Source organism: Mauremys mutica, chromosome 1 (genome assembly GCF_020497125.1).
Source record: "Mauremys mutica isolate MM-2020 ecotype Southern chromosome 1, ASM2049712v1, whole genome shotgun sequence".
Taxonomy (NCBI): Eukaryota; Metazoa; Chordata; order Testudines; family Geoemydidae; genus Mauremys; species Mauremys mutica.
Window position 1 is genome coordinate 244986013 of NC_059072.1, and position 27466 is coordinate 245013478.

Consider the following 27466-nt stretch of genomic DNA (forward strand, 5'->3'; position numbering starts at 1 on the left):
AACTGTGTTCTTTCTGTTATCAATAATAATAAAGATTCTGTAATTGACGATATTTTGCATACCAATGTGCAAGGCAGTGTAGAGTAGATTCTCTCTTCCATAACAGAAGAGCAGCAGTCGAAAAAGCAAACAGGATGTTAGGAATCATTAAAAAAGGGTTAGAGAATAAGATGAAGAATATCTTATCGCCCTCATATAAATCCATGGTACGCTCACATCTTGAATACTGCGTACAGATGTGGGCTCCTCATCTCAAAAAAGATATACTGGCATTAGAAAAGGTTTAGAGAAGGGCAACTAAAATGATTAGGGTTTGGAACGGGTCCCATATGAGGAGAGATTAAAGAAATTAGGACTTTTCATCTTGGAAAAGAGGAGACTAAAGGGGGATGTGATAGAGATGTGGAGAAAGTGAATAAGGAAAAGTTATTTACTTGTTCCCATAATCTAAGAACTAGGGGCCACCAAATGAAATTAATGAGCAGCAGGTTTAAAACAAATAAAAGGAAGTTCTTCTTCACACAGTGCACAGTCAACCTGTGGAACTCCTTACCTGAGGAGGTTGTGAAGGCTAGGACTATAACAGGGTTTAAAAGAGAACTAGATAAATTCATAGAAGTTAAGTTCATTAATGGCTGTTAGCCAGGATGGGTAAGGAATGGTATCCCTAGCCTCTTATTTGTCAGAGGGTGGAGATGGATAGCAGGAGAGATCATTTGATCATTACCTGTTAGGTTCACTCCCTCTGGGGCACCTGGCAATGGCCACTGTTGGCAGACAGGATACTGAGCTGGATGGACCTTTGGTCTGACCCAGTATGGCCATTCTTATGTTCCTAACTGCACTGTGAAGGAAAAACAGTATTTTGATAGCAAAATTAGCTGAAAGGGTTCTACAGAGTACATTAAAGTACTTTTTACATAGCACTATATTTATAGACTGGACCTCTGAGACTTTTTATAAACTAAACTCCATAATTAGATTGAATAAATAAGTTGGATAATGGTATCTTTTGTTTTAGCTGCTGAAACAGAAGGGAAGGGGCCAAGAAAGCCGCCTCAGTGGTCTAGTGGCAACACTATAGATCAGGGCTGACTTCTCTCCCTTGGCCACAGTGGCTGAATATTGTGCAGTGAATCGAACTTTGAAGGGAGCTGGCCAATGTTGGGGCTAAAAAGTTAATTAAATGCCACCTTCTTAAGAGAATTGCCCGCACCCCCCGCATCCAGTGTAGTATCTTTTCCTTAGCTCTGCAAAAAGCAAATCAATCTTCTGGTTAGAGCTGATTGGGAAACCAACTTCAGTTCTGCACAAATTTGAGGGTTTTTAAAAATGTTTTTATGTGCCCCAAATAGGATGAAAAACCACAATTTAAAATCACAGAACTGAAAGTTGGCAATTTTTTTCATTTTGGAAATACTGAAATATAATATTTTGAAATGAAATATGCTCCCTGGCATCTCCAAGTGCCCACCTGCTTGGCTGCCATGAAGGTAGTGACCCTGGAAGCTCTGGCAGCTGCTGACTCAAATTGTTAGTCTGATCAATTCAGCCACTGACTAGCTGCTGTGAGCGGCAGTGAAACTGATAATTTATTAATTTCAGTCAGCAGTTGCCAGGGTTTACAGGGTTCCTGACTCCATAGTGGCCCCCTGATGGCCTGCCTTGGACCCAGAAAGCCTGGAAGTCCCAGATCCTCATTAGTAGGCCTGTTGGGCTGACCAGGAGCCAGGAATGGGAAGCCCTGGGAGCACTGCCTCCCAAGCTCTGAGGCTCAGCCAGTGGGCAGAAGGGGAGCCAGGAGCCTGGGAGTGCTTGCTGTGCTGTAGGCTACCAAGGGCCTTGGGAGTTGGTGCTCCCTGACTCAGTGAGTCAGTGGATCAATTCCAAGGCACTCTGCATAGCAGGGTTGCACTAGAACAGTGGCTCTCAAACTTTTTTACTGGTGACCCCTTTCATGTAGCAAGTCTCTGAGTTCAACTCCCCCTTATACATTAAAAACACTTTTTTTATATATATTTAATACCATTATAAATGCTGGAGGCAAAGTAGGGTTTGGGTTGGAGGTTGACAGCTTGCAACCCCCCTATGTAGCAACCTCGCGACCCTTTGGGGGTCCTGACCCCCAGTTTGAGAACCCTTGCCCTAGAACTAAGTGAATGAGCTAGGAGGAGACCAGGCAGGGTTCCATCAGAAGTTTGTCTGAGTCAGTTTCCACAAAATGTTTAGAGGTCCCCAACCTTTTTCGTCTGGCGGGCGCCAGATGACAAGCCACGGAGGACTGTGGTGGCAGATAAGCATCCCCCAAAATTCCGCTGACAAGCAGCAATGTCAATAGGCGTCACCACCAAAATGCCGCCGACAAGCTGCGTCATCCAGAGGCTTCGCTGCCAAAATACTGCCGAAAATCAGTGGTATTTCAGCGTGTGCTCATCCGCCGGCCAGTACGCGGGCCCTGCGTTGGGGACCCCTGGTTTAGATTTTGATGAATCAGTAAAGTGTTATTGGGGAAAAATGTTTCAACTTTGCTGTCCAGCTCTACTGCTGATATGAAATGAACCTCAAATATTTGAGGGGTTTTTTGTCTTGAACTTTGCAGATATGACAGCTGTAATACACTGTTATTCACTACTCTAAAATCTTTTAGGATATAATGGAAGTCAAAATTAAGGCAGACAACTGAAGTAGTTGAGTTCTAGTCAGTTTTAAACTAGAAATTAAAGAATGATGCTCAGTTACCGTTTTGGGTAATATTTCAGTGCTTGACCATGATATTCACTACTGATGCTTATTGATTAAAATAGCTAATCAGCTACAATACTCTCATGCTTGTGCTTCCTTCATGAATAAGCAACTTGGATGAACTGCCGACTTTTAATTCAACCAGTCCTTCAGTTACACTAGAAAAATTGGATTCAGAACATAGACAAACGTGGTGCTTGCATAGCGAACTTGGAATTGAGCTGTGTGGGATAATCAGAGAATTAGTCACTAAGACATGTCAGTGAAGCTTTTGTTGTTGCCCCTCATCTGTCATAGCAGAAGTCTGGGATTTTCATGGGGGTGGGCGAGAGCTGGGTACTCATGTAACTTAAGGAACAGTAGCTTTCATAAACTGTTTGTGCAAGGCAAATATAATGCTTCCAGTTACGTTTGTTAATGTTATGGGATTAAGAATATTTGTCAGTAACTAGCTTTCCCTTTACTTCACAGCTTTCATCCAGTCGGATAGCATAATAGAAGTGCTACGTTTCAATGAAGGAGGCTTATTGCAGGTAAACAGTCATAAAGTAAGACCATATCAGTTTAAAGTTTTAGATCACCTCTGTCTTTTATCACTTCTGTAACTTTCATCCCTTTTTTTAACTTGCTAGCTGCATTCAGTGTCTCTTGGTTTAGTGGATCTTGATTTAAGTAAATTAGGAAGTATTGCTAAAACTGTGGATTTTCTTAACTGACTTCATGAAATCTTCAGCATATTTTTTCTGTTGTCTTGCTGCAAGTTGATGAATAATTAAATTGCATTGTATGATCAGTATTATTCCTTTGAATGGAACATTAGAAAAGGGCATCGCAAAGTCTGTGTATACACTAGGCATAACTTTTGCTAAAATTTCCCACCATTACTACCACTTTTTCAGCCCATTGGTGGTAGCAGGGTGAGGGGGACCATTAGCGTAGAGAGGTTTCTAGGTAGCTGCCATTGTTTTTAGGCACTGTTATCGATCCCTATGTCGTGCACACCTACTCTGACAGGGCTTAGTACACCATTGCCTGCCAGTACCTTGTTTGTGCTAGCACTCCTACCTTTACTGCCATCAGTCGAGCTTAAGCGATAGTAGCTTAGATTCCTTTGCATTTGGCAGGGCTGTTTAAGTTCCTTGTTTCTTGCTCCTGCAACCTTTTGATGCCAACTGGCCCGCTGTATACTTCCTTAGTACCTGCCATTATGTCCAAAAATAACAGTGTAGTGCCTTGGCTTGATTCAGCTAAACTGATCAGCAATGAAATTGCTAATGTTGAGATTTGAATTGTCATGGGACTTCGGCATGAATACCCTTGATGAACAGGGTAGTTCATGTTTCTCTAAGTTTTTGTTTCAGGCTGTCTTAATCCATTTTGAAGGTTGTCCTCACAACCATCATGGATAGAGATCTAATATAAGATCTCATTTAAAAAAAATAAGGAGCACAATCATGTGGCAAGGTGTACAGGTGCATAATTACATTTATACATGGGGCTCTGCCTAATGTGCAAGGCCTTGTGTGCGTGAGAAAGTTGCACTCATTTAACTTAAGGTATGGTTTAACTAAAATCAATTTTAAATAGGTACAAACAGGGGTGTGGATACTCTTATTTTGATTTTAGTGACTTAATTCTGTCTTGCTTAAAATGATGCTTTAATTGAGTTAAGGTAGACAGAAATAAGCCTGGGTTAAACTGAAATAAGTGTCCTTGCAAAGGGTTTGCACTTGTTTAACTAAATAAACCAAGTTAAAATCATACCTTAAACTAAACTTGTGCAAGTTCCTCATGTAGACAAGTCCCACATTTCTCATTTGTTGCTAGCACAGTTGGGAAGACAGTGAAATTCATGACAACTGAGAGCCTTTTGGTACTTGGTCTTATGATAGTTAACAATCTTAAAATCCAGTAGTGCTTGCAAGTTGGGCGAAGATTGAGAGCCTTATAATTCTGAGTTTGACTCAATTATTTGTTTCTGGATTTACAGAGATGGTAAACTCTACTTGTAGCGCACCTGAGCTGTAAAAGCGATTAACCCTGAAGTATACAATAGGGCTAGTAGTCATGACAACATTTAGCACAATTACTTCCCTGTTGGTCCCTATACATTACTATAAGACAAATATGTAAGGCTAAGACACTGTATACAAACTTGAATGCAAAAAAAATCTTCAAATTACCATTAAGATTATTAGAGGAAACAACCTTTATACAAAATACGTATTAAGATTGTTATAATTAATGCTTAATGGTTTGGAGGTTTAAGAATGCAAATGACTAAGAAAGGTAACTAGCAAATATATATTCAGTTATTAAATTGGAATATGTATATTCACCGTACAAATTCTAATGCCACTATCTCTGAGCCACCAGACCTGCTTATGCACTTTATCATCAGATCACTCTCTAATTGTATAGACCATAGTCAAAAATATACATACATTAGTGATTAGTGAGATGCATACGCAGGTGGCTCAGAGATAATGTTGGAATGTGTAATGACAGATTTTCATATGCCTATTGTCATGTAATGGTCTATTCGTGTATTTTAACTGTAGCACTAGCAATAGTTAATATTGTCCAGGAACCATTTTTCATGTTTATGGACCTTTTGAGGGCAAGGCATTTGGTAATGTCTAGCAAAAGTATATGGAATCTCTGATTTCCTTTGTAAAATATTAGGAAGTTTCTTCAAACTTCCTAGCATTTTTTACAAGTTACCTGATATAGCACTTGGAAAATGCCAGTCAAAGTTGTTCAAGCAACCTTAACTCTGTACCCTTGTATGTGTATAATGATAGTCTTATTACCTGATCATGTACTATTTCTGAAATAGTCCTACAATTATTTTTCTATAACTTTTCCAAGGTGCATCATTTAAATGAATGAGGCAAGTGTGTGTACAGTGAATGAGGCAAGAACTCTATTGAGTGCTTGATTTTTCTCACTGCAGCTTGCATCTAAATGAGGATATATATTTAAGCAATAGGACATGATCATAGAATTTGTGTCATGCATGTGCAGATGACATTTGCAGGGCTACCATTCACGATATAAGTTTTGTATAAAGTTTGTATTCTAGCAACTTTAATTGTAAGTTAGTAAACTTACTATGGCTTCCATTGGTTGTTGCTGGTCCAATTTGATTCACATGCTCTGAAAGTTCACTATGTAAAATAGCAAAGCAGAACAAACTTTAATGATTTATTCTTACGTTAAAAAATGTTCTTAGCAAGAATAGTATAGAAAGGTAGAGTAAAGGACAAAATATTTGTACAGTTCAAAGGCCAGTTCTTTTGAGTTATCATTGTACAATATATTGTACTCTCAAGCTATTTCATTTTGATGTTTTCTTGCTGTAATAGTAAACGATTTTTCTCCTTGTTCTGTAGTTTTTAGTATGGTGGTTTGTCACAGTTACTCATTTCAGCTGATCCATTGCAACCCAACAGAGGAAATATATTTATCATAAGTTCAACTTGCATATCTTGTCAGAGAACAGTTATTTTTACGGAAGCTGTAAACTCTGTAGTGTCTACTTCTGTAGTGTTACACTGCACCACTGTCAGGGTGTTTTTACGCATCGCTATTCAAGACTGAGCATTCACCTCTCTATGCATCATGTAAGTTCTTATAAATATGAAAGGTTTTTCTGGGTCACCTGATACTGTAGAATGAGAACCATAGCAATAACTCAAGTTTTGAATTTTAAAATAGCTTGTCTGGAGATCAGATACTAGCATTCAGATGATATTTAAAAGAACTGATTTTGTATGCAGAACTTCAGTAATGGAATTAAGAAACATTGTATCAAACATTCTTGGGTGTCCTCTCCTTAAGGAAGTGATACCTCTCAGAGCAAGAATCAAACTTTTATACCCTGGAGGGAATTGATTTATCCAGTCGACAAATTGACGACGGTTATCAGTCCTATTGCACTGTCTGCCATCAGGGAGAGGAGGGGAGGGGATGCTGCTGTTTAGCGCTGCAGCATCCCGTCTACCAGTACAATCCAGTAGACATATGGTGACATTGAAAAAAGGCGAGAAACAATTTTTTCCCCTTTTCTTTCCCGGGGGAGAGGGAAGGGGGGGTAAATTGATGACATATACCCTGAACCACCCGCAACAATGTTTTTGACCCTTCAGGCACTGGGAGCTCAGCCAAGAATGCAAATGCTTTTCGGAGACTGCAGGAACTGTGGGATAGCTCGAGTCCTCAGTCCCCCCTCCCTCCTTCCATGAGCATCCATTTGATTCTTTGGCTTTCCGTTACGCTTGTCACGCAGCACTGTGTTGAGTCCCTGCTGTGGCCTCTGTCTATCATAGCCTGGAGATTTTTTCAAATGCTTTGGCATTTTGTCTTCTGGAACAAAGCTCTGATAGAACAGGTTTGTCTCCCCATACAGTGATCAGATCCAGTATCTCCCATATGGTCCATGCTGGAGCTCTTTTTGGATTTGGGACTGCATGGTCACCCGTGCTGATCGGCGCTCCATGCTGGGCAAACAGGAAATAAAATTCAAAAGTTCGCGGGGCTTTTCCTGTTTACCTGGCCAGTGCATCCGAGTTCAGATTGCTGTCCAGAGCGGTCACAATGGTGCACTGTGGGATAGCACCCGGAGGCCAATACCGTCGAATTGCAGCCACATTAACCCTAATCCAACATGGCAATACCGATTTCAGAGCTACCCCCCTCGTCGGGGAGGATTACAGATATCGGTATTAAGAGCCCTTTATATCGATATAAAGGGTTTCGTTGTGTGGACAGGTGCAGGGTTAATTCAGTTTAACGCTGCTAAATTCGGTATAAACGCGTAGTGTAGACCAGGCCTAAGTCGCAAGTAAGCCTGTCCAGGAGGATTTAGCAAGTCAGTCATCAAATTGTGCAAGAGGGATGTTGGCAGTTCTGCAGCTATTCAAAAGCTGGCTGAAAAGTTTGCCAACATGTCTCCCGCTACAGAAGGGAGAGAGATACCTGGGGGCAAGGAAAGGGAGATGTATAGAAATAAACTAAAATTGCTATCTGTCAACAAGATATGACCCTATGTTAGGCTGCACAATATTTTATCACACCTTTTAAAAAACTGTATTTTTAAAGACAAATACAAATAAACACTTACCTTTAACTTTCAGAATAAACTCTTCATGGCTATTGACAAACGAGCAAATTTTAAGTGTGTGCTAAGGGCTGCTGTCCCCTAAGAAAGGGATTTACTATAAACTTATGGCAATCCAGAAGAGAAGTGTGTGTGTAGTTTTTTCCCCATTTGTCTAATGTTTACTCACCCACTCTAAGTAGGGCAGCTATCTTCTAGACTAGTGATCTTAAATGGCTGTTAGGTACTGCTCCTAATGCAGTGCATTTTAGTCCTGAAGAATAAATACACCCTGTCTTCTTCTATTAAGGAAGTGGCAAGAGAACCTCAAGCTCACTCTAAGGCCATACTTACACTAGAGAGCTTACGGTGGCACAACTGTACCAATGCAGGGCCTCTGTAAGATCGTTCATGCAGCCACACTCTCCCGTTAACGTAATTAAATCACTCCCAATGAGCAGTGGTTGCTATGTCGGCAGGAGACACTCTCCCACCAACATAGCACTGTCCACACCGGCATTTCTATCAGTGTAACTGTCGCTCAGGGGTGTGTGTTTTCACACCCGAGCAACACAAATTATATCTACAAAAATGCTAGTGTAGACATCCATACTGACTGAAGAGTTTTAGGCTGTTTTTTTCTGCTATAATTGTAGGTATGCAGAATTCCTTTCAGAAGCTGGCTACTGTAAAAGGGTGTAAGTCTTGGCAGGCACCAGTTGAAGGCACTGAAGGGCCAAATGGGATGGAAAGTAACAATAAAAATAACTATGTACAGTTATATATAATCAGTATCTTTGGTGGTAGACTCATGTAAATTCTGCTTAGCACCAAAGGTATAGTAATCATAACTGCCTCAGTCCTGAGCATCTCATGGACAAAAACTAATAGGAAATATAGTGACTTTGCAGTGTGGACAGCTTGCTAAAAGAAGCAAGCTGAAGAGTTAGGAGCCTGTGGCTGGAGACCACCTTTGTAAAGGCTATAGTGTCATAACCAGGATGCTGCCACTCTTTTAATTGTGAGTAATTTGATAACTTTAATAGAAGTATTTTAAACACATTTCTACACTTTTTGATAAAACCAAAGATAGTGTCTCAATTTCATAATGTAAATCACTGAAATCCATGACATTGTGGAAATCTGAGGTGCTAGGATTGTGCACTCTATAAATGTCTGCATGTTTTTCACCTTTGCTCCTGAGAAATGTTTAGACATAAGCCTTTTTTTGAATAATTTCAGAAATGGGATTTTGTCTTGTTGCATGGTAGAAATTACTATCTTCAGTCCTCTGGGTTTTTTAAAAAAAATCAACAGTGCCCAAAAGTGAATGTGTATTGCAAAGCCAATGTCAATAGAATAGATTGCATCAGCTGGAGTCAACTGGTGTTTTCACTACCTCAGCTGAGTTAGGTGATGAAAGAGCAGGGCAAAAATGACTAATTCTCAATCCACTAGTTCAGCGAACTCACAGATTTAGGATATTTGATTTTGATTACCTTTATCAAGATATTCATTAACGCTTTATTTAATTCTTCTGTTTATTAACTTAGAGCTCATTAATGTGGAACAGAGACTGTTATTTCCTTACCAGCTTGGCAGTTGCCTTGTAAGAGCTCAACTGCAGCATAGCAAGCAGCTTTTGTACTACTAGAAACATGCCTTAATAACAAACAGCAATGGATATGAAAGATCCCTAGTATATCATGACTGGGAGTGACTTCTGAATTTTAGTTTTAAAATACACCTCTACCCCGATATAATGCTGTACTCGGGAGCCAAAAAATCTTACCACGTTATAGGTGAAACCGTGTTATATCGAACTTGCTTTGATCCACCAGAGTGCGCAGCCCCGCTCCCCTGAAGCGCTGCTTTACCGCATTATATCCAAATTCGTGTTATATCGGGCCACGTTATATCAGGGTAGCGGTGTAGTGTATGAAAATTATAGGAATTAAAACCACTTTGAAGAAAATTATAAGTAGGTTTAAAAAGAAATCTAAACCTGGGAAGTGGTGGTAGTTTAGGAGCTTTTTCCATCCTTTTCTACCAGCTTATCAACCAGTGGGAACAGGATAGTCCAACAAATTTGTGATTCCAACCCCTTCCGAGGCTTGGTTCTGACCAAGTTGTTACAGTATTGGCTGAGTCCCTCTTGGGGGACAGTCACCAGATTGTGTTAATTGGACACAACCTTTGGTTTCCACATGCATCCAAGACCGCTGGATCATGGCAGAATCCAGGCAGTGTCTTGTTGTGTAGGGTACACTCCTAAGTGCAGACTCCGTGTATGAAACCCTTCCTTGGGATGTGAGGCTCCACAGTCCAGCTGCCTTAGGCCCTAAAACCAGTGTTAAACCTCCCAGACTTCCTGAGTCTCTTATATATGCTCCTCCAGAATCCCCTTTTTATAGGCATTCTGGTTTATAGTTTCCATCTTCAGGGACATATGGCAGGTAAAGTTAAGGAACACAGACTTTGCACAGGAGCTTCTTAAACACATGCACATTTTACTGTTAGTACAGGAGAGTTACAGATCTATGCAAAATAATAAATACCTGAATGCAATTCCCTCTTCTTGTCCTCACCATTGAGTACCTGGGTTTTGGTCATTGTCCTTGGAGAAGAAGCCAAAGCCTCTTGTCCCTTACCCCTACTCATGTCTAAAGTTTCTGGTAATGAAGTGGCTCTGTTTGCTTGGAGCCTGCTCTTAAAGCATGCTCTCTGACACTGTGCTTCAAGAGGCCGATTAAATTCACTGACAAAAAATCCCCTTGTGTCAATGTAGGAAGAATCTACACTACAGTGCTACATGACACAGCTGCAGCGCCATAGCAGCGGCTGTGGTGTAGACGTACCTGTAGTCTGTGCCTGCTACAAAAGGGAAGTTCTAATCCAGGCTGAAAGCTACAATCATAAATGCTATTAATAAAACAAAGGAATTAATAAATTGACAGATGTATTTCCCAAACAGTGTCAAGAGAAATCAAGTTCTGTTCTGTTTCAGCAGCAATCATTTGCTGAGTATAGATTTTTGTAGTAATTATCTTTTTGTTTCTTTTTCACTATTTGTCCTTTTTATTCATTTTGTTTAGGCTTTCACTTTGAATTGTATGTAAAAGTTTTCATTGTTCAGCACTTTCTCAAACTGGGTTCTTATGTCAAAACTGGCCTTCATGTAGAGGCCTAACATTATTACGTTGGAATTTTATGCAGCCAAGTGCTGGTAGGAAGTCATATTATTACCTAAAAGGGACCAGTAGAAAGAAAATTGCAGTAAATATAACTGACTCCTTAAGATTTGTAAATATGAATGAAGGATTTTCTGGTTATGTTTAGAAAATTAAGGGTGGGATTTCCAAAAGTGCTCACCATTGGAATGAGAGGTTTATTATTGACATCAGTGGGAGCAGAGTTAACATTTGGGCATACTTGTTTTGCTGCTTAAATAATACTGGGGGTGAATCTCAGGTTAGTCTATGCTAGAAGCACTACAGTGGTGCAGCTGCACTGATAAAATAAATAATAAACCCATCTCTGCGAGAGGCAGGAGCTATGTCCTGCAGTCCTTTAAATAAAATTTATCTGACTTCTCTAGATCAACTGAATACTGTAGAAAAAAATTAGCAGATTTATGTTCTGAGTTCTTATCTGATTTATTTTTTGTATTCTCTACTAATAATAGAAACAGTTTTTTAAATCCTTAATCAGACTTAATTTGGCAGGGAATATTATAGGGACATCTCTGAGTGGGTAATTAAGACTGTTTTTAAGTTTTAAATAATGCAGTTCGCCTTCCTCCCACCAATCCCATCCCTCAGTTTTGGAAAGGTTGTCTTTAGATTCTTGTTGTGCACTAAACACCATAGTAGAATGCCTACTGTGGCACTTTTAAATAGCAAGAAACTAATTTTTTTAGTGCTCTTTCTTTTCAAATCTGTCAGATTAGGATGTGGTTATTGGCATTGGAATAAATTTGACAAGAGATTAGGCACTGGTTTTTTTGGCTTGTTTTTTTGAGCCAGCCAGGAAGATGAGTGTCTCTCCTTTTCTCCCATCTACTTTAGGCTTTTTTCCCCGTTTTTGTTTTGTTTTGTTAAACTCAGTCCAAACTCTGACCTCCAGCTGACTTCTGTGTTATATGAAGGTCATTATATGTTACTACTTTTTCTTTCCTCCAGTTGCTGCTCCTCCCAACCCCACTCACAGGGACCTTACATTTCTAGGGAAGAAAGACTCCGTAAACTAGATATTGTGGGATTTGTAATCTTCAAGGTGGGAGGTACTTACAGAATCAAATGCTTAATTCAGCACTGCAAAAGTGAGAGCCCCAATCTGAGGTAGAAAAGTTTCAAAATAAAGCCCATATTACCTTTTTTTAGAATTCAGGGCCATGTTAGGAAGTTCCTATTTCTGATTAGAAATGTGAATTTCTGAATCACTTTGTTTACCAGGGTAAGCAATATTTTATCTATCAGTTTCAGACACTTCAAGGTGAAAATCATGCATTTTTATTTTTGAGATGCATACTGCTAGGTCAGAAATCTTTTTGGGGGAGTGTTCACACATGTGCATGGAAAGTTCAGGTTCATTAGTACGTATACCAATAAGACAGGATGAAATGTTCTGAGAACTGGTGCACATCTCAAATGCATTGAAATAAAAGGCTCCTTTTGGGAGCTGCAGGTGCTCAGCAATTATGATAATCAGGTCACTTTTATTTGGGTGTCTAAAAGCAGGTACTAGTGTTAGAAAAATTCAATTATAGAACATAGGACTATTTAATATAGTTGCCACCATCCTACCACTTTTCCAGAGACATCTTGTTGAAAAAGTCCAATGCTTGGAGTCAAACAGAGGGTTGAATATGCATCCTTTTGAATGTTGGGTTATTTTGTAATCTGAAACCTTGCATCAGGGACTCAATACAGATGCCCTTTTATTAAATTACCCTTTTGTGATATTGTGAAAATATTTTCCATTAGTTTAAAAAAACCTGCAAAAGTTTCCTGATGGGGGAGCATTTTGCCTGGGATATTGGTGTTAGGGGTCTCTCTTACTTGCTCTCCAGTGTTCTGGAGACATTCAAGTGGAGAAGTGTCAAAAAATGACTTCTGCAGTGATTTGTTCTGGAGACAGTGTGATGAAGTATGTGAATATTTTGAGTCTCAGCTCTTGAGCTCTTCCAGAAAGCTTAAGCATTGCAAGTGCCATGTCAATGAATTTTTTTGCTGTTCCTTTGTAAATGCTGTGACTACCATTGCAATGGGCTAGTGAGGCCAGAAATAGTATGCTTATGGTACTCGCAAGCTGTACAAATCATACCAGCAAAACCTATAATTTCCTGAGGCTTCGGATGTATTTCTTCTTATGGACACAAGATTGCAATCCCCCTGAATGCATCATTTGAAGCATATTGGAAAGTAAGCTCTTCCAGAAGAGCCTGTTACTCATACAATCACCACTGAGAAAACAAAGATTTCAGTAAAGATAGATTGTAGATAATCTGTTCAGCTGCTTTGGAGTTATATTAGCAGGAAGGGGAGAGACTTCATTTTTAAAAGCAAAAACCAGAGGAAACTGTCAGACAAGTCATAAGCTTCTAGTGCCCTTTAACTAGATATAAAGCCAGGAACTCCGGAGTTATTATATTAAATCTAAAGCCAGGAACTCTGGAGACTTGCAGCTATGGTTCCAACACCAACCTTAATTCTACCCCATATTCCAACCACTCGCTAGTTTTAGGCCAGATATCTCCTTACTTTGCCCACTTTTCTTCTTCCGATCCACAGTCCCAGAGACTAACATTTTACAGCTTGAGATCTGACTACTTATTCATCTCCATATGGTGTGCTCCCAGTTTACCAGTACGTAAGCTGCAAGCCCCACTAGTCTTTCCTCGTATATCCTCTTGATAACAGCTGGAAGACTCACCTTCCGTATGCATTTCAGAGAACTAGCCCTATTCTATTCACTCTGCCTATATTGCCGGCCTGTGTAACAAAGCAGGGACTTCCCATCACCTCAAAGAAGAGATAGGGGAGCAAGTATACATCTAGGCCCTGCTTGGCAGCTTCCTAGTGCCTCCAACATTTCACTGCTAACTCTTACTTACCCCACCCCTAATTAGGTCACTTTCAGTTATGATGTAAGCTGATGCTTCACCTGCTCCTCTTCTCTTCAATCTGGGTCCTGCATATTGCTGATGACCCTCTCCCACATTGGGCCTGATTCTTAGCCTGCTTTGGAGTTCACCTGACCACCTGTACCTATGTAGGGTGAAAAGGTGGATTTACGTTAAGTACAACTAAAGTCTGTTTTGCTGAAATTCATGTATTGCTCTTGGGGGAATTCTGTGCCAAAAATTATGTGCAGAATATTTTAAAATTCTGCATATTTTATTTGTCAAAATAACACAGTATAATCACACCAGTTCCAATTATTTTTGATTTATTTCAAAATACCTGTCAGCAAGTATGGTTGCAACAATACAGACGACAAAAAAAAGATTCAGGAGATGCTTTTTGACCAATAGATTCCTTACTAGGCATATTACTCAGTTCTGTATTAATAATTAATTATTAACTACAATACAGAACCATATTTCCCACACCCTTCAGAAGCAGTGCAAAGGCTTGGTGGAGTCAGGGGTAAAGGAGGTGCTGAGGGAGAGGGAAGTAATTGCTGGGGAGGAGCCTGGGTATGAACTTGGAGGGTTGTTGAGTATGGGTGGGAAAAGTATGGAACAGGTGTTTTTTCAGTGTGGAGGTGAGGAGGGATTGTTAGGGAGCTTCCCCCATGCAACCCTGGCTGACCCCTAGCCTCTTCAGTTGTCAGGCACAGCTGACCCTGTCCCAATATATCCCTGCACCCCCTTAGCCAGCCCTTCCCCCATGTGGCCCTGCACCCCCATCCCCATGTGTGTCTGTGCCCCCACTTAGCCATCCCTATTTGCCCATGTGGCCCTGTACCCTCTCCCCGTCACCCTGTTGCCCACCACTTCCTTCCCCACTGTGGCCCTGTGCCTCCCCTCCCATTCAGCCCCTGCCCCCAATCTGTCCTCCACCACTAGCCCTTATGAGCCCCTATCTGTGACCGCCCCAAGCACGGCAGTCAGGCGGCTTTTGGTGGCATGCCTGCAGGAGGTCCGCTGGTAATCCAGATTCGGCGTCATGCCTGCAGGAGGTCCACCGGTCCCGCACCTTTGGCGTACCCGCCGCCGAATTTCTGCCAGAGCCGCGGGACCGGCAGACCTCCCACAGGCATGCTGCCAAAGGCTCCCTGACTGCTGCCCTCAAGACGACTGGCATACTGCTAACCCCACCTCCCCCCACCCCGCTTGCCACCCCAGGCACGTGCTTGGTGCGCTGGTGCCTGGAGCCGCCCCTGCCCCCCCCCCAGCAGTCCCATGTGCCCCATGCTGTCTGTCTCCCCATATCCCCTCTCTCCTGACCTGGGCTGACAGGCGCTGTGAAGAAGGCACTGCAGCCTCTTTCTCTTCGCTATGGTAGCTGGGGCTGGCTGGGGATTGGCTGCTCTGTTCTAGTACCACAGTGCCCTCTGGTGGGCACAATGTACAACTGCAGGAACTTCCCAGCTGAAGTTATTTTCTGCAGGGGAAAAAAAATATGCATGGCACATTAATTATGTGCATGCACAGTGGCGCAAAATTCCCCCAAGAGTAATATATGCACAGGAGTACATTTAAATGTGTTATGGCAACTGGTGAAAGTCCCTAGCTTGAAGGTGGATGATGGGCAGAAGCATGGGGCTGATTTATGATTGATGTTAGAAACTTAATAGCAAATTTAGTTTCTAGCATTCTGAAGCAATAACATTCTCTCTTAAAAGATAGTATCATCTTAAGCTTTATTTAGACATAAAATGTCAGCTCTAATGTTTAACAGGTTCCAGTGTCCATTCATTAAGTCAGCGACCATTGCAACCAAAACCTACTTGGTTTATCTTTATAAGATTAACAATTTTTCTCTCATTTCACCTAGACTTAAGAATTCATTTCCCACTAAATTACCTTTTTTGTTTGGCAGGCATATCTGCTAAAAGTAAAGATGAACACATCTTGGAATTGTTCAGAACTAAAACTATTGTGGAGTAAAACTTTTTTTTTGTATTTTCTAGATGGTTAGCTCAAAAGGCAGAGTTTGAAGTTATTTTGGAGGAAACCAGTGTCCCATTAATTGACAAGCAGTTAATATTAGTTTGTGCAAAAATGCCTATCATGAGGTGGACATTGCAATAAAACTACTGCCACAGAAGACTGACTAAAAGGAGCCTTTTATTTCTAAGTGAAAGAAGAGATCTGTGTCCAGAAATGACATGGTCAGGTTTGCTAAATGGCATTCATTTACTATGCAACTTATAGAAACTTGCATACATTTAATTATTTTTAACCTTGACCAGGTGCAAACTTCATCCTGGACCATGCTAACTGTGCCATTGTAATTACATTTTATAATTACCTTTCCTCCAGTGTAGATGAGATTTGACAAATTTTTCCTTTGTTTTTTATGCTAATGTTATGCTCTCATTGATTAATCTCTTTCAGGAAAGAGGGATATATTTTGTATGTACAGTAAAAGTGTGTGTGATAGGGAACAATATTTGTTTCAATTTAGCACAGCCTTTCCTTTAAAGTATGGATTGGGAAGGAATAACTGATACATAGTTTTAGTTCTTGGCAGTCATGCACACAGCTGGTGGAGAGATGGACCAAGTCAGACAGGAAAAAGAGCATGCCAAGATCCAACACAGAACACCCACAAATTCATTTGATGCTGGAAGAAAAACATTGTCCAAAAAGAGAGTATATAATTGAAAAGCCTTGTCTTATGCATCTGTATATATTATGGATTTTGCAGGACTATGCAGATTACTAATCAGTTTTATGTAATACCAATTATAGAAGCTGCCACATCAGTTTTGCATTTGCTTTAGTTGTGCAATGATTTCGTTATGCTCATGAGCTGTTCACATTGTCTTGGTGTCATTTTACCCTAGTTCACCTTGATTTCAAAAGAATCATTGAGATTACATGTATTACATTTAACCTAGGCAGTGAAATAGGCAAAAGAACACTTTTCTGTATAAATGTCAATCTCTTAGTGATCTTTGTTTTTGCTTCCTATTTACAATTTTAATACACTGAGAATCTGTTTAGTGTTCTGTTCAGTGATATACAAAGTTTATGATTTGTCTTCATGTATGAAGCATCATCTTTTAAATTTAGTTTTAAAGCATAATGTGTGTATATGTATATGTGTGTGTGTATATGTATATGTGTGTGTGTATATGTATATATATATATATATATACAATATAGCCATTTAATCACAACTGGAGTAGAAGACATAACTTATGGCAGTAGCTACAGAAGTACTTTTTATTCAGTAGTTCAAATAAGTTGAAGGAACATTTCCATTTATTCCTCTATGTTCAGAAGTTTAATTCTAGCCAACATTTGCTCCTGGCTGCAAATTGGTCTAAAAGAACTTGATTCAAGACTGACAACAGGTGTCTTTGTTTAAGTTTGGAAATTTTGGGAGGTTTAGGAAAAACTTTTTCACTAGAAGGGGGGTGAAGCACTGGAATGGGTTATCTAGGGAGGTGGTGGGATCTCCTTCCTTAGGGGTTTTTAAGGTCAGACTTGACATAGCTCTGGCTGGGATGAGTTAGTTGGGGATCGGTCCTGCTTTGAGCAGGGGGTTGGACTAGATGACCTCCTGAGGTCCCTTCCAACCCTGATATTCTATGATTCTATGACAAGTTGGTCTTGGAGATTATCTCCAAGGGTTACTTGATCCATTTCACATCCCTCCCTTCTCATGAGAGACTCTTAAGTCAGGAAATAGATCACAAGTTATGTCTAGGGGCCATGGTACTAGTCCCTACTCACCTCAAAGGCAAGGGGTTTTATTCCAGACATTTCTTGATCCCCAAGAGAAAGGGAGGTTGGAGACCCATACTAGATGTAAGAGCACTAAACAGATATGTGAAGGCACAGAAGTGCAAGATGGTTACACTAGCCGTCATTTATTCCATCTCTGGAGCAAGGAGATTGGTTCTTGGCCCTCAGCCTACAAGATGTCTACTTCCACATTTCAATCTGACCATCCCACAGGAGATTCCTCCGATTTACCTTTGGGCGGGACCATTGTCCATACAGAATACTCCCATTCGACCTCATCCGCACCCAGGATATTCTCCCAGGTCCTGTCCGTCGTAGTGACATATCTGCGAACATTAGGTATTGTCCAGGTATGGATAAATAACGACTGCATTCTCAAGGTTCATTCCTTCAAGGATGTTCTGCAAGCCACCCAGAGGACCATGCACATATTTGTGCAACTGGGCCTACACCTCAATAAACAGAAACCAACCTTGACCCCCATACAATGTCTGGAGTTTATTGGGGCTTAACTTGGCGGAATGTAAGTGAGAGCATTCCTTTTGCTGCACAGATTCAGCACCCTGATGAGTCTCATTGACAGTCTGGGTCAGCCCATCAACACCAGCCAAGAATTGCCTCTAGCTTCTCGGGTACATGGCATGCACGTTTGTGATCCCACACGCACTTTTGACATGAGATGTTTACAGATATGCCTCAGAGCTGTCCACTCTCTGAACAAGGACAGGCTAAACAAGCTGCTGTTGATGCCCTCCAGGATCAAACGCTCCCTGCACTGGTGGAAAAAACCATCCAGCATCCGTGCAGACATCCCGTTCACTCAACCAACACTGATTTTAACAACAAATGCCTCTCTAATAGGCTGGGGAGCCCACCTAAACAACTGCAAAGTCCAGGGAAAGTCGCCTCCCACAGAATCGGTACTCCATATCAATCTTTTGGAATTAAGAGCTGTCAGAAATGCCAGTGCACACTTTCCTCACACAAAAGTAATGACAGACAATATAGTGTGCATGTTTTACATAAATCACCAAAGGGGTGCCAGATCACCTTCCCTTTCTGTGGAAGCACTGTAACTTTGGAATTTGTGCATCCACCACAATGTACTAATTTCAGCCGCTTACCTGCCAGGGGTACAAAATGTGACAGCAGGCAGACCATCAGAATTTCTCATACAACTACGAATGGGAGATGAACCCAGCAGTGCTTCATGGCATATTCAGCCTATCGGGAACCCTGACAATAGACCTGTTTGCTACTTACTGCAACAAGAAATGTCTGCTACTGCTCCAGAGCCGAACTGGGGAAACGGTCTCTAGGAGATGTTCTTATTTTCCCATGGTGCAGGGAGCAGTTACATACCTTTCCTCCATTTCCTCTCATGTCAAAGGTGCTATTAAGGATACAGAAGGACAGAACAAAAGTCATACTGATTCCCTCCACTTGGCTGAGACAAGTGTGGTACCCACACTTTGGACAGCTGGCAGTGTGTCCTCCAATTCGTCTTCAGTCCATTTGTCACCTGCTCTCCCAAAATGACAGGTGGATCCTTCACCTCAACCTACAGATCCTCTAGCTCCAGGCTTGGCTCCTTCATAGTTCCAAAACTTAAAAAGCAAATGCTCTGAGGAGGTGAAAGAAGTGTTACTGCGCATTAGGAAATTGACAACTCCTCTCACTTACCCGCAGAAGTGGAAATTATTCCAAATTTGGTGCAATTCCAAACAAATAGCTCTGATACCTTCCTCCCTCCTTTTGATCCTAGATTACACTCTAGACCTCAAAAGGACTGGTCTCTATCTTAGCTTACTTAAAATACATCTAGCAACCATAATTCATCCTTACACCATCGGTTGGATGGATGCTGAGTATTTGCCCATCCAACACACACATTCTTCAAGGGCATGGGAAATGTCTTCCTGCACGTTAGACCACCCACTCCAATGTGGGATCTCAATCTGGTTCTGAAAACCCTAGGTAGACCACCCTTTGAACCTATAGCCACTTGCTCTCTCCTACACCACGTAGGTGCTGGAACTGGGGGTGGTGCTGCCCCCCCCATCTTGAAGTAGTGTAATAACCCAAATACATGATTTCCACCTTCACTATCCTCACTATAAAAATTGTTCCAGCACCATTTTTAGGCAGCATTTCTTGAGGGCATGACTCAGCATGATGAATAGGGGAAATAGTGGCATCTATGGCGCAGCCACTGTTCAGTCTTTTTTTAGAGACAAAATCACCCTGCGGCAACACCCGAAATTCCTCCCCAAGATAATCTTGTCCTTCCCTGTGAACCAGTTCATTCATCTCCCTACTTTTTCCCCAAAACCACATCGTGACAACAGGGAGGCAATACTTCATACACTTGATGTTAGGAGATTCTGAGTGTTTTATGTGGACAGGACTAAGGACTTTAGGAAGTCTCCTAAACTCTTCCTTTCATTCATGGAAACACCCAAAGGTTCTGCAATATCAGCTGAAAGACTCTCCAAATTGCTCTCCAGTTGCATTAACCACTGTTCCCATGTGTGTAACCTACCCCAATCAGGAATCTGCACATACTCAATGAGATCCATTTTTACCTCGGTCACGTTTGTTAAAGATGTCCTCGTCTCAGAAATCTGCAGGGCAGCCTTTGCCCATACTTTCAAGAAACACTACATGATCACTCAAGACTCAGCCTCTGATGCCATCTTTGGCTACACAATATTATTGTCTATAATAGACTGCACTCTGAAGCCCCAGCCCTCTATGGGGGATACTGCTGTGAAGTCACCTACAGAGGATTACCCATAGGGACACTACTCAAAGAGGAAGTTACTCACCTTGTGCTGTAATAAGTTTTTCAAAATGTGTCCCTATGGGTGCTTCACAACCCGCCCTCCTCTCTTCTACTTTGGAGTTCTTGATGAGGGGTTCTGTGGTAGAGAGGGAACTGAGGGTGGTTTGCCCATGCAGTGCTAGATAGCCATGAGGGAGAGCTCATTTGCAGGCAGAAAAGACACTGCTACCTAAATTCTCTGATTTGAGGTGCAGGGGTGCAGATAAACCCACAGTGGCGCACCCATAGAGAGATACATCTCAAAGAACCATCTTTACTGCACAAGGTGAGTAACTTCCTTCTCTGGGTTCTATCCCAGACTGTTGGTCAGTATGACTACTGGCTAGTCAGCATATCTGTACTTCAGTTCATCCATTGATGATGATCATTTTAACACTCCTTAGATATGTGATGCTTAGTTAAAGCCTTTGAATAGAAGATATTATAATGTTGATGGTGCTGTTTAATGGACTCAAATTTGTATAATACTTGGACTGATACTATCCTATTGCCCACAAGTGCTTTCTGAACTGTTGTCAATTTTGCTTCCTTCGGGACAGGGTGCAGTAGAGGACTTGTGGTTGGGTTGAATATCTAGCACAACAGCTCTGTACTGCCAGTCACAGAAAAGGGTGGCTATGCATGTGCTTCCTCAGGAGTAGAGGAAGAAAAGGACCTGAGGGAACAGCAGAACACCTGCTGGTCATTGTGGAAGGGGATGGCTCTAGCTGATGTCACCCAGGCAAATTATGCCTTGGAAGAGTGGGGTAGGGGACTACGAGCGAATGTTCTGGGCTTACCTGTTGCTAAGCCTTTTATCTGAATGTGTTGTCTGTTAGCATTTTGATTAGACATCTCTTTCTGGGGAGGGGGAAGATAGATGGGATCTGAGCTTTCAGCAACAATTAAATTTTCTAGCCAAGCCTGAGTAAGCTGTGTACTGATTCTTAGAGCCTTTCAGACATCGTAGCTCAGAGTTTAGTTTGATTTGGTTTTGAGAGAGAGAATAAATCTTACAAGCTATAGACCACAACTGTATAGTACAAAGGTAGTTATTTTTTGCCAGTAAAGTACGTAGTAGTTCAATTTGTCAACCAACCCAAAGTATGCTGTCTAGTAAAATAAACTACAGTATGATTCCTTGTTGCTGGAAAGCACAATTTGATTAAACTTTAGGAGACAGGTTGCCTCTGTAATACTTCAAGATGTTTGTTGTGTTAGCTTTTTTTAAAGCTTGTTAGCTGGAACCAGGGTCTAGCAAGTGAATTTGCAAATAAATCCTTGACTTACATATGATCTAGTTTGCCGTTTTTTGCACCAATTGCAGTCCTATAAAATCAAAAGATTTAAAAAAAAACCAAAAAAACCCACCCTCGAAATTTTTGAAAACTATGGATACGCAAAAGGGAAAAGAGTACTCTGACATCCTGGTTTAATGGCAGCATTCATCAAATACTGAGATTTGTAAAGCAAAAATTCAGAGTTCCTTAATACTCATTATTTTTGCTTTTCAAAGACTGTATCCTTAAAAGGACTCCATAACAAGTTTTGTTTTGGGGTTATCTGTGGTATATTACTTTTAGTGGTTAAATGTGCTTTTTTTAAACTTGATTTCTGATATAGTATTGGAAACTTAAAGCTCAATCCTATTTGCTAACTGAACTTTCTTTCAATTTCTGCAACTTATGTTTGACTTTCATTTGATTTATACAATGCCCTTCGTAAGCATTTCTTACCCCCACATTAACTGTTGGTAGGTTAGAGGTGCCATACTTTCCTCTCCTTCTGGCCCATAAAATGTTGCCCTTTCTGATTTTTTTTTCTCCTCCCTTTTCAATCTTCCTGAACTGCTACATACCTCATAGTTGTCCATGTTCCTAAGATTTCAGGAATCATTACTAATCGCTTGATTTCTGAATTGCAGGGTGTTTTGGTGTGTGTTAGTTGCTTGATTTGTTGATACCCTTGGAGGTAGACAGTTGGCAGATACTGGCTTGGACTTCCCGCCCCAGACTCAGAACTTGCCCTAGTCTTTTAAAAGACTGTTCTAATTACCGTACTTGTTAGCATTGTATTTTTTAATATGGAAAACCATATTTTATATCAAGCATTGCAACCTTAACTGTTCGTTCTTCTTGTTACAGACCGACACAAGTATTGGCCTCAGTTCATATCAACAGAAGAGGTAAGGTGTGTTCCAAAGTAAGATGTTCACTTTTAATAAATTCCCCACTGGGGAATTTGTGATTCTTGATGTCAAAAAAAAAACCAAAAACTGTTTTTGTGCAAGTCACTGTTAGAAGTAAGATGGCTTAAATCCAAATATTGTAATCTTTCATTTAGTAATCCGTTCAAATTTCATGTCTGCTATATATAGAAATTTTAGTTGGCTAATGTTTAAATACTAAACATTCTAATGTGTAGTAAACATCCTGTTAATGAGCATCTCACTTCATGTATTTGGAACAAGTGAGAAGGAAAGAACACCCTTTTTTACCCATGAAAAACAATTCAGTTAAGTCAGTTTTCTGTTGTGTAAGTGAACACCTCTGCCATTGGGAGATTCCTGTGTATGTAACTCACAAAGGAAGAAAAGAGCAGCACCACATTAACACGGAAAAATTAGGCTGAATATCTTGGCGAATGTCTTAACAATTAGATTTCTGAGCTTGGGGAATAAAACGATGGAAGCCCAGTAGCTTAGGACTCTTGCAGCTACACTGAACAAAAGACTAATGTACATCAAGGAACAATCCTCCACAGCAGAGATGGGGCTTGACTGATTCTGCCAGTAGATTGTGTGTTCTGTTAAAGGTGACCTAGCAGGTAAGAGGTGTAGTCATCTTTGCTGTTTTATGATGATTAAAAGCCTGAAAAACTTTTTAAAAGTGTTCTTATCTGTCCTGCTTTTTAAAGACTGTTACTTGAGAACTTTGTATAACTATGACATCAAAGAATCAAAGCAAGTGAAATGTGATTAATTGCAAAAAGTGGCTTATTCAAGCTGTTACATTTTAATACTTCTCTTCCTCTTGGGAAACATTCAAGAGGAAAAAGGTGGTGGTAAAGATTCAGCACCACTGCCCCTTCCATTAAAGGCTGAGAAAGTAGAGTCCAACCCATCTTTGACTTTTGGTGATTTTTTTCTAGTAAAACCAGAATGATTTCCTTTAAAAGGTTGAAGAAATAATAATTAAAAAAAAGAGTGTAGGACTTTTTGGGTGGGGCTGGAGAATTACCTGTAGGATTTTTTTATGCATTATGCCTTTTGTTTCTTTATGATCTTTTTTTATACATGTATATTTGACTTTAGAACGGTGGACAACATAAGTCCAGATAAGGGCCGTGCACACAGTATTAAATACACTCCATAAAGCTTCCAAAAGGGGGAAGTGCATGATATCTTGTTTTAAATAGTGTTGATAAATAGATTACATAAAACTTCACATATATTTTGCTGTACAAAATTACCATAGCAACTGCCACACATCTGGGTTGTGAGATGTAGAATTGCATTGTTCTGACTCACAAGTTCTATTCTTTTAAAGAATCTTATATGCATGTGTTGTCCATCTTTATATTTTAAAAGTTGCATCTTTGAAACTACAAGGAAAACTTTGATTTGGTCTGGGGAACAAATGGGGTGTCTGTAATAGGACTTTTCTCTTGCATGGTGTCATATTTATTCCTAAATCTCAGGGAGAACCCAGAAAATAAAAATGTACAGTGCAGGTAATTACATAATCATTTACAAATACCTATGGATAGATCTGCTGTCAGATTTCCCCCTTTACCCACCCTGGTCCACAGCCAACCCACTGCTGGGACCTCGCCATCCTCCCCCTCGAATGGGGATTTAAGAGGATTATAAAGGGGGGATTGATTCCCAGCCGTACCAGTCATAGAAGCCTCAAAACCCACTGTTTCTACTCCCTTAAAGAATGCCTCATTTAAATCCTTTACCAATCCATTTTATCTGATCACCCTATCCCTTCCTTCCCTATGGAATACCTGCACTGGACATCTGCCCCAATGAGGTGCCAGCAATTAGCTTGGCTGCCTCCCCCATACCTAGCCGGATTCCTAGACATCTACTAATGTCCTTTTTAGTGTTGGCCAAAAGCGTGTCAGCTCCCAAATCTGACAGGTAAACCTCATGCCCTCCTCCCCCTCCAAATAATTCTGGTGCCCCAAATGCTATGTCCAGATGAGAAATTACTGACACCCCCTCCCCCCAATGCCATGTATGAATTTGGCCATCTCCCTGTTTACATCCCTCCTAACCTTGTTGACGCAAGGGGGCTTCACTGCTTCCCACCACACCCTGCATTGCAACATGTCCAACGAAGTAATTTTTATTCCCGGAAGTTCCAGGGTCCGCCTGAAGTCCCTCTTAGCTCTGAGCATTAAGTCCACCCCTTTACACATTCCCAAATCTGGGAACAATGTATGCCCTTGCATCCTCCGCAAGGCAGGAGCTGGTCCCATAACATGCCTCTCCTCCCATGCTAGCTCAGGACTGCTTCACCACTGAGGCCCAGCTGTGAATCTCCAGACAACTTGGAAGCCTGCCTATGTGCCCAATAACCAATACTGTGCCCGCAGAGCCACACCACCATCTGCCTGGCCCATCTGCCAGCATCTGGAATGCAAATACAAAGGAAAATTGACATTGATTCTCCACCTGGGATCTCATGTACGTTCTGTATGCTTCAGAATGTCAACATCCAATTGCCTGAATTACTGTAGCTCCCAAGCCCATCTGGGCCACTGATGTTGTCGCCCTGATCCTGAATGAGTGGGAACCAAACTCGTGTGCTGGAAGCCTCAACCTCATCAGTCCTTATCTTAAAACTTGAACAAACCAGTATATTGTGAGGGGACTCCAGTCACGTGAACCAAGAAGGACCTGTCCATCCCAGGCCTTATTACCATGTATGCCCTCACTCCCTCCACAGGGCAGATCCATCCTCCTGTAGAATAATAGGTTCACCCTGCCCGCCTTGATCCATCTTCATCCTCCTCAACATTAATATCACTGATCATCCCTCCCAACCTATAGCCCTCAGATCTAAAACCCTTCCAGAAGAATCCCTACCCCTAGGACCCAGGTACTAGTTCATATATCTTAAAAACTCCAAAAAAACACTACCAGAAATGCCTCCTTGAACAAGGCCATCTCTTGTCCGCAAAGATATGTGGGCTCTAGGATCCACGTTAGATCCCTAAGTGTTGTTAATAGTGATGGGACAACATGTATTCTGCCTAGTGTTGGTGCTTCAAGATCACCTGGCTAGAAACCTACCAACTAAAATCCCATGACAAGAACCTTGGTTACCATTCAGCCTACTGACAAACATAAGTACCAATAGGCAAGTGGAGATGGTTGATGAAGCTGGTTGCTAACACCATGTGCTGCAGCACCCATTCCCGTGTAATGGGCCATATCAGTGCCAGGCCCTCCTGCTCCTGAAATTGCACAAAATCATTAACACTTTTCTCATAGAACCATAATGTTCGCAGAACCACTGATCTGACAGCCATCATGTGCCAAGGTTCCTTAGTACCCGCAAATAAAATGTCATCTAAGTAATGCACTACCTGCCATAAACCAGTTTCCCACATCACTGACCAGTGTAACATTGTACTAAATTTCTCAAATGCCTAACAGGATAGTGCCCAGTCCCCTGGGCGTAGCTTTATCAAATTGTCCTTTGAAAGAGAAATCCAAAAGGTTAAAGTCAGAAGGGTGCACCGTCAGCAACTGAAAAGCAGACGATATCACAATTGGCCATCAGTGGCCTTGGGCCACAATACCTAACCATGCACACAGTCTTTTCAGTGGAGGAGTAGTGCATGGAACACAAGGCCTGGTCTAGTCCATCGTTAACTGAGCTACTCCGTGGTTCTGATAGGTGGGGATATCACCTGTCTTAGGGACCAAGCCTAGGGGAGATGTTTGTATTGTCTATATATGTAGAGGGTTGAATGGCCCTGCTACCCTGTTCAATTGTTGTGCAATCTTTTTCTTTACAAATATGATCCATTCCCACTAAGGACTTCAAATTTTCGGCATCACATGACTTCTTTTGCTAGTAAAGGAGATAATAAACCCTACAAAAATGCCCTATCTGTCTTGTGTAGGGTAATCCCAAAGGAGCATCTTTATAAACCTCCATCTTAGCCAGAGATGGTGCTCTTGTCCAGCCCCCATATTCAGCTTGCCCCCCCACTCCTTCCTGTACGTTAGTCCCTATACCCTGCTCCTGCCCCCAGGGATCTGCGGGCAGCACCTGACTTATCTCACATTCTGTTTCCTCACTGCAGCCTTCCCCAGCTGCTGTGGCAATTGCGGGCTGTATAGGCCCCAAAGCATATTTTGCAAGCGTGCTGAAATTTCCATATGCTACGAAACACCTGCTTTCATTAAAATGTCATTATAAGATTCAGGCCTCTGGCGGGCATGCTGTGGAATGAATGGGCCACTGTCAGTGTGGAAACCAAGCCTCGTGGTGTCATCCATTCTAATCATATCACATGATATGGAATGTCCCACCGGATCCCAGTTTGTGTCACCACCCTCAACCCAGTCATAGTTAAACCAAGCCTCTCCTTAAAATAGTATGGTTTGATTTCTCCTGACCTCTTGTGAGGGAATGAGGGGTAAATGACCATCCTTCTCTCCCTTAATTCCTCCCTAGAGGAAAAGTGGGCTAGTTCCCTAAACCCCACCAGATTTCCCCCCTATAGATACCCATGCAGCATGGGACAGAAGGGACTCACTTTCACACCCTGCCCCTGCAATCTCCATCTGGTGCTGGTCACATTCATTCCTGCCAGCTTTGTTACTCTCCAGTCCTGCAATCCGTTCATA

The 27466-nt window shown here is 41.4% G+C and overlaps 1 protein-coding gene across 1 annotated transcript in view; it reads left to right on the top strand.

Annotated features, from left to right (window-relative positions):
- TMEM131 (transmembrane protein 131) overlaps positions 1-27466 on the top strand; it is a 155996-nt gene that overhangs the window by 24321 nt on the left and 104209 nt on the right. The window contains exons 2-3 of the mRNA XM_045005282.1: positions 3214-3275; positions 22737-22777. Of these exons, the coding sequence (XP_044861217.1) occupies positions 3214-3275; positions 22737-22777 (103 nt within the window). The remainder of the gene's footprint in view (positions 1-3213; positions 3276-22736; positions 22778-27466) is intronic.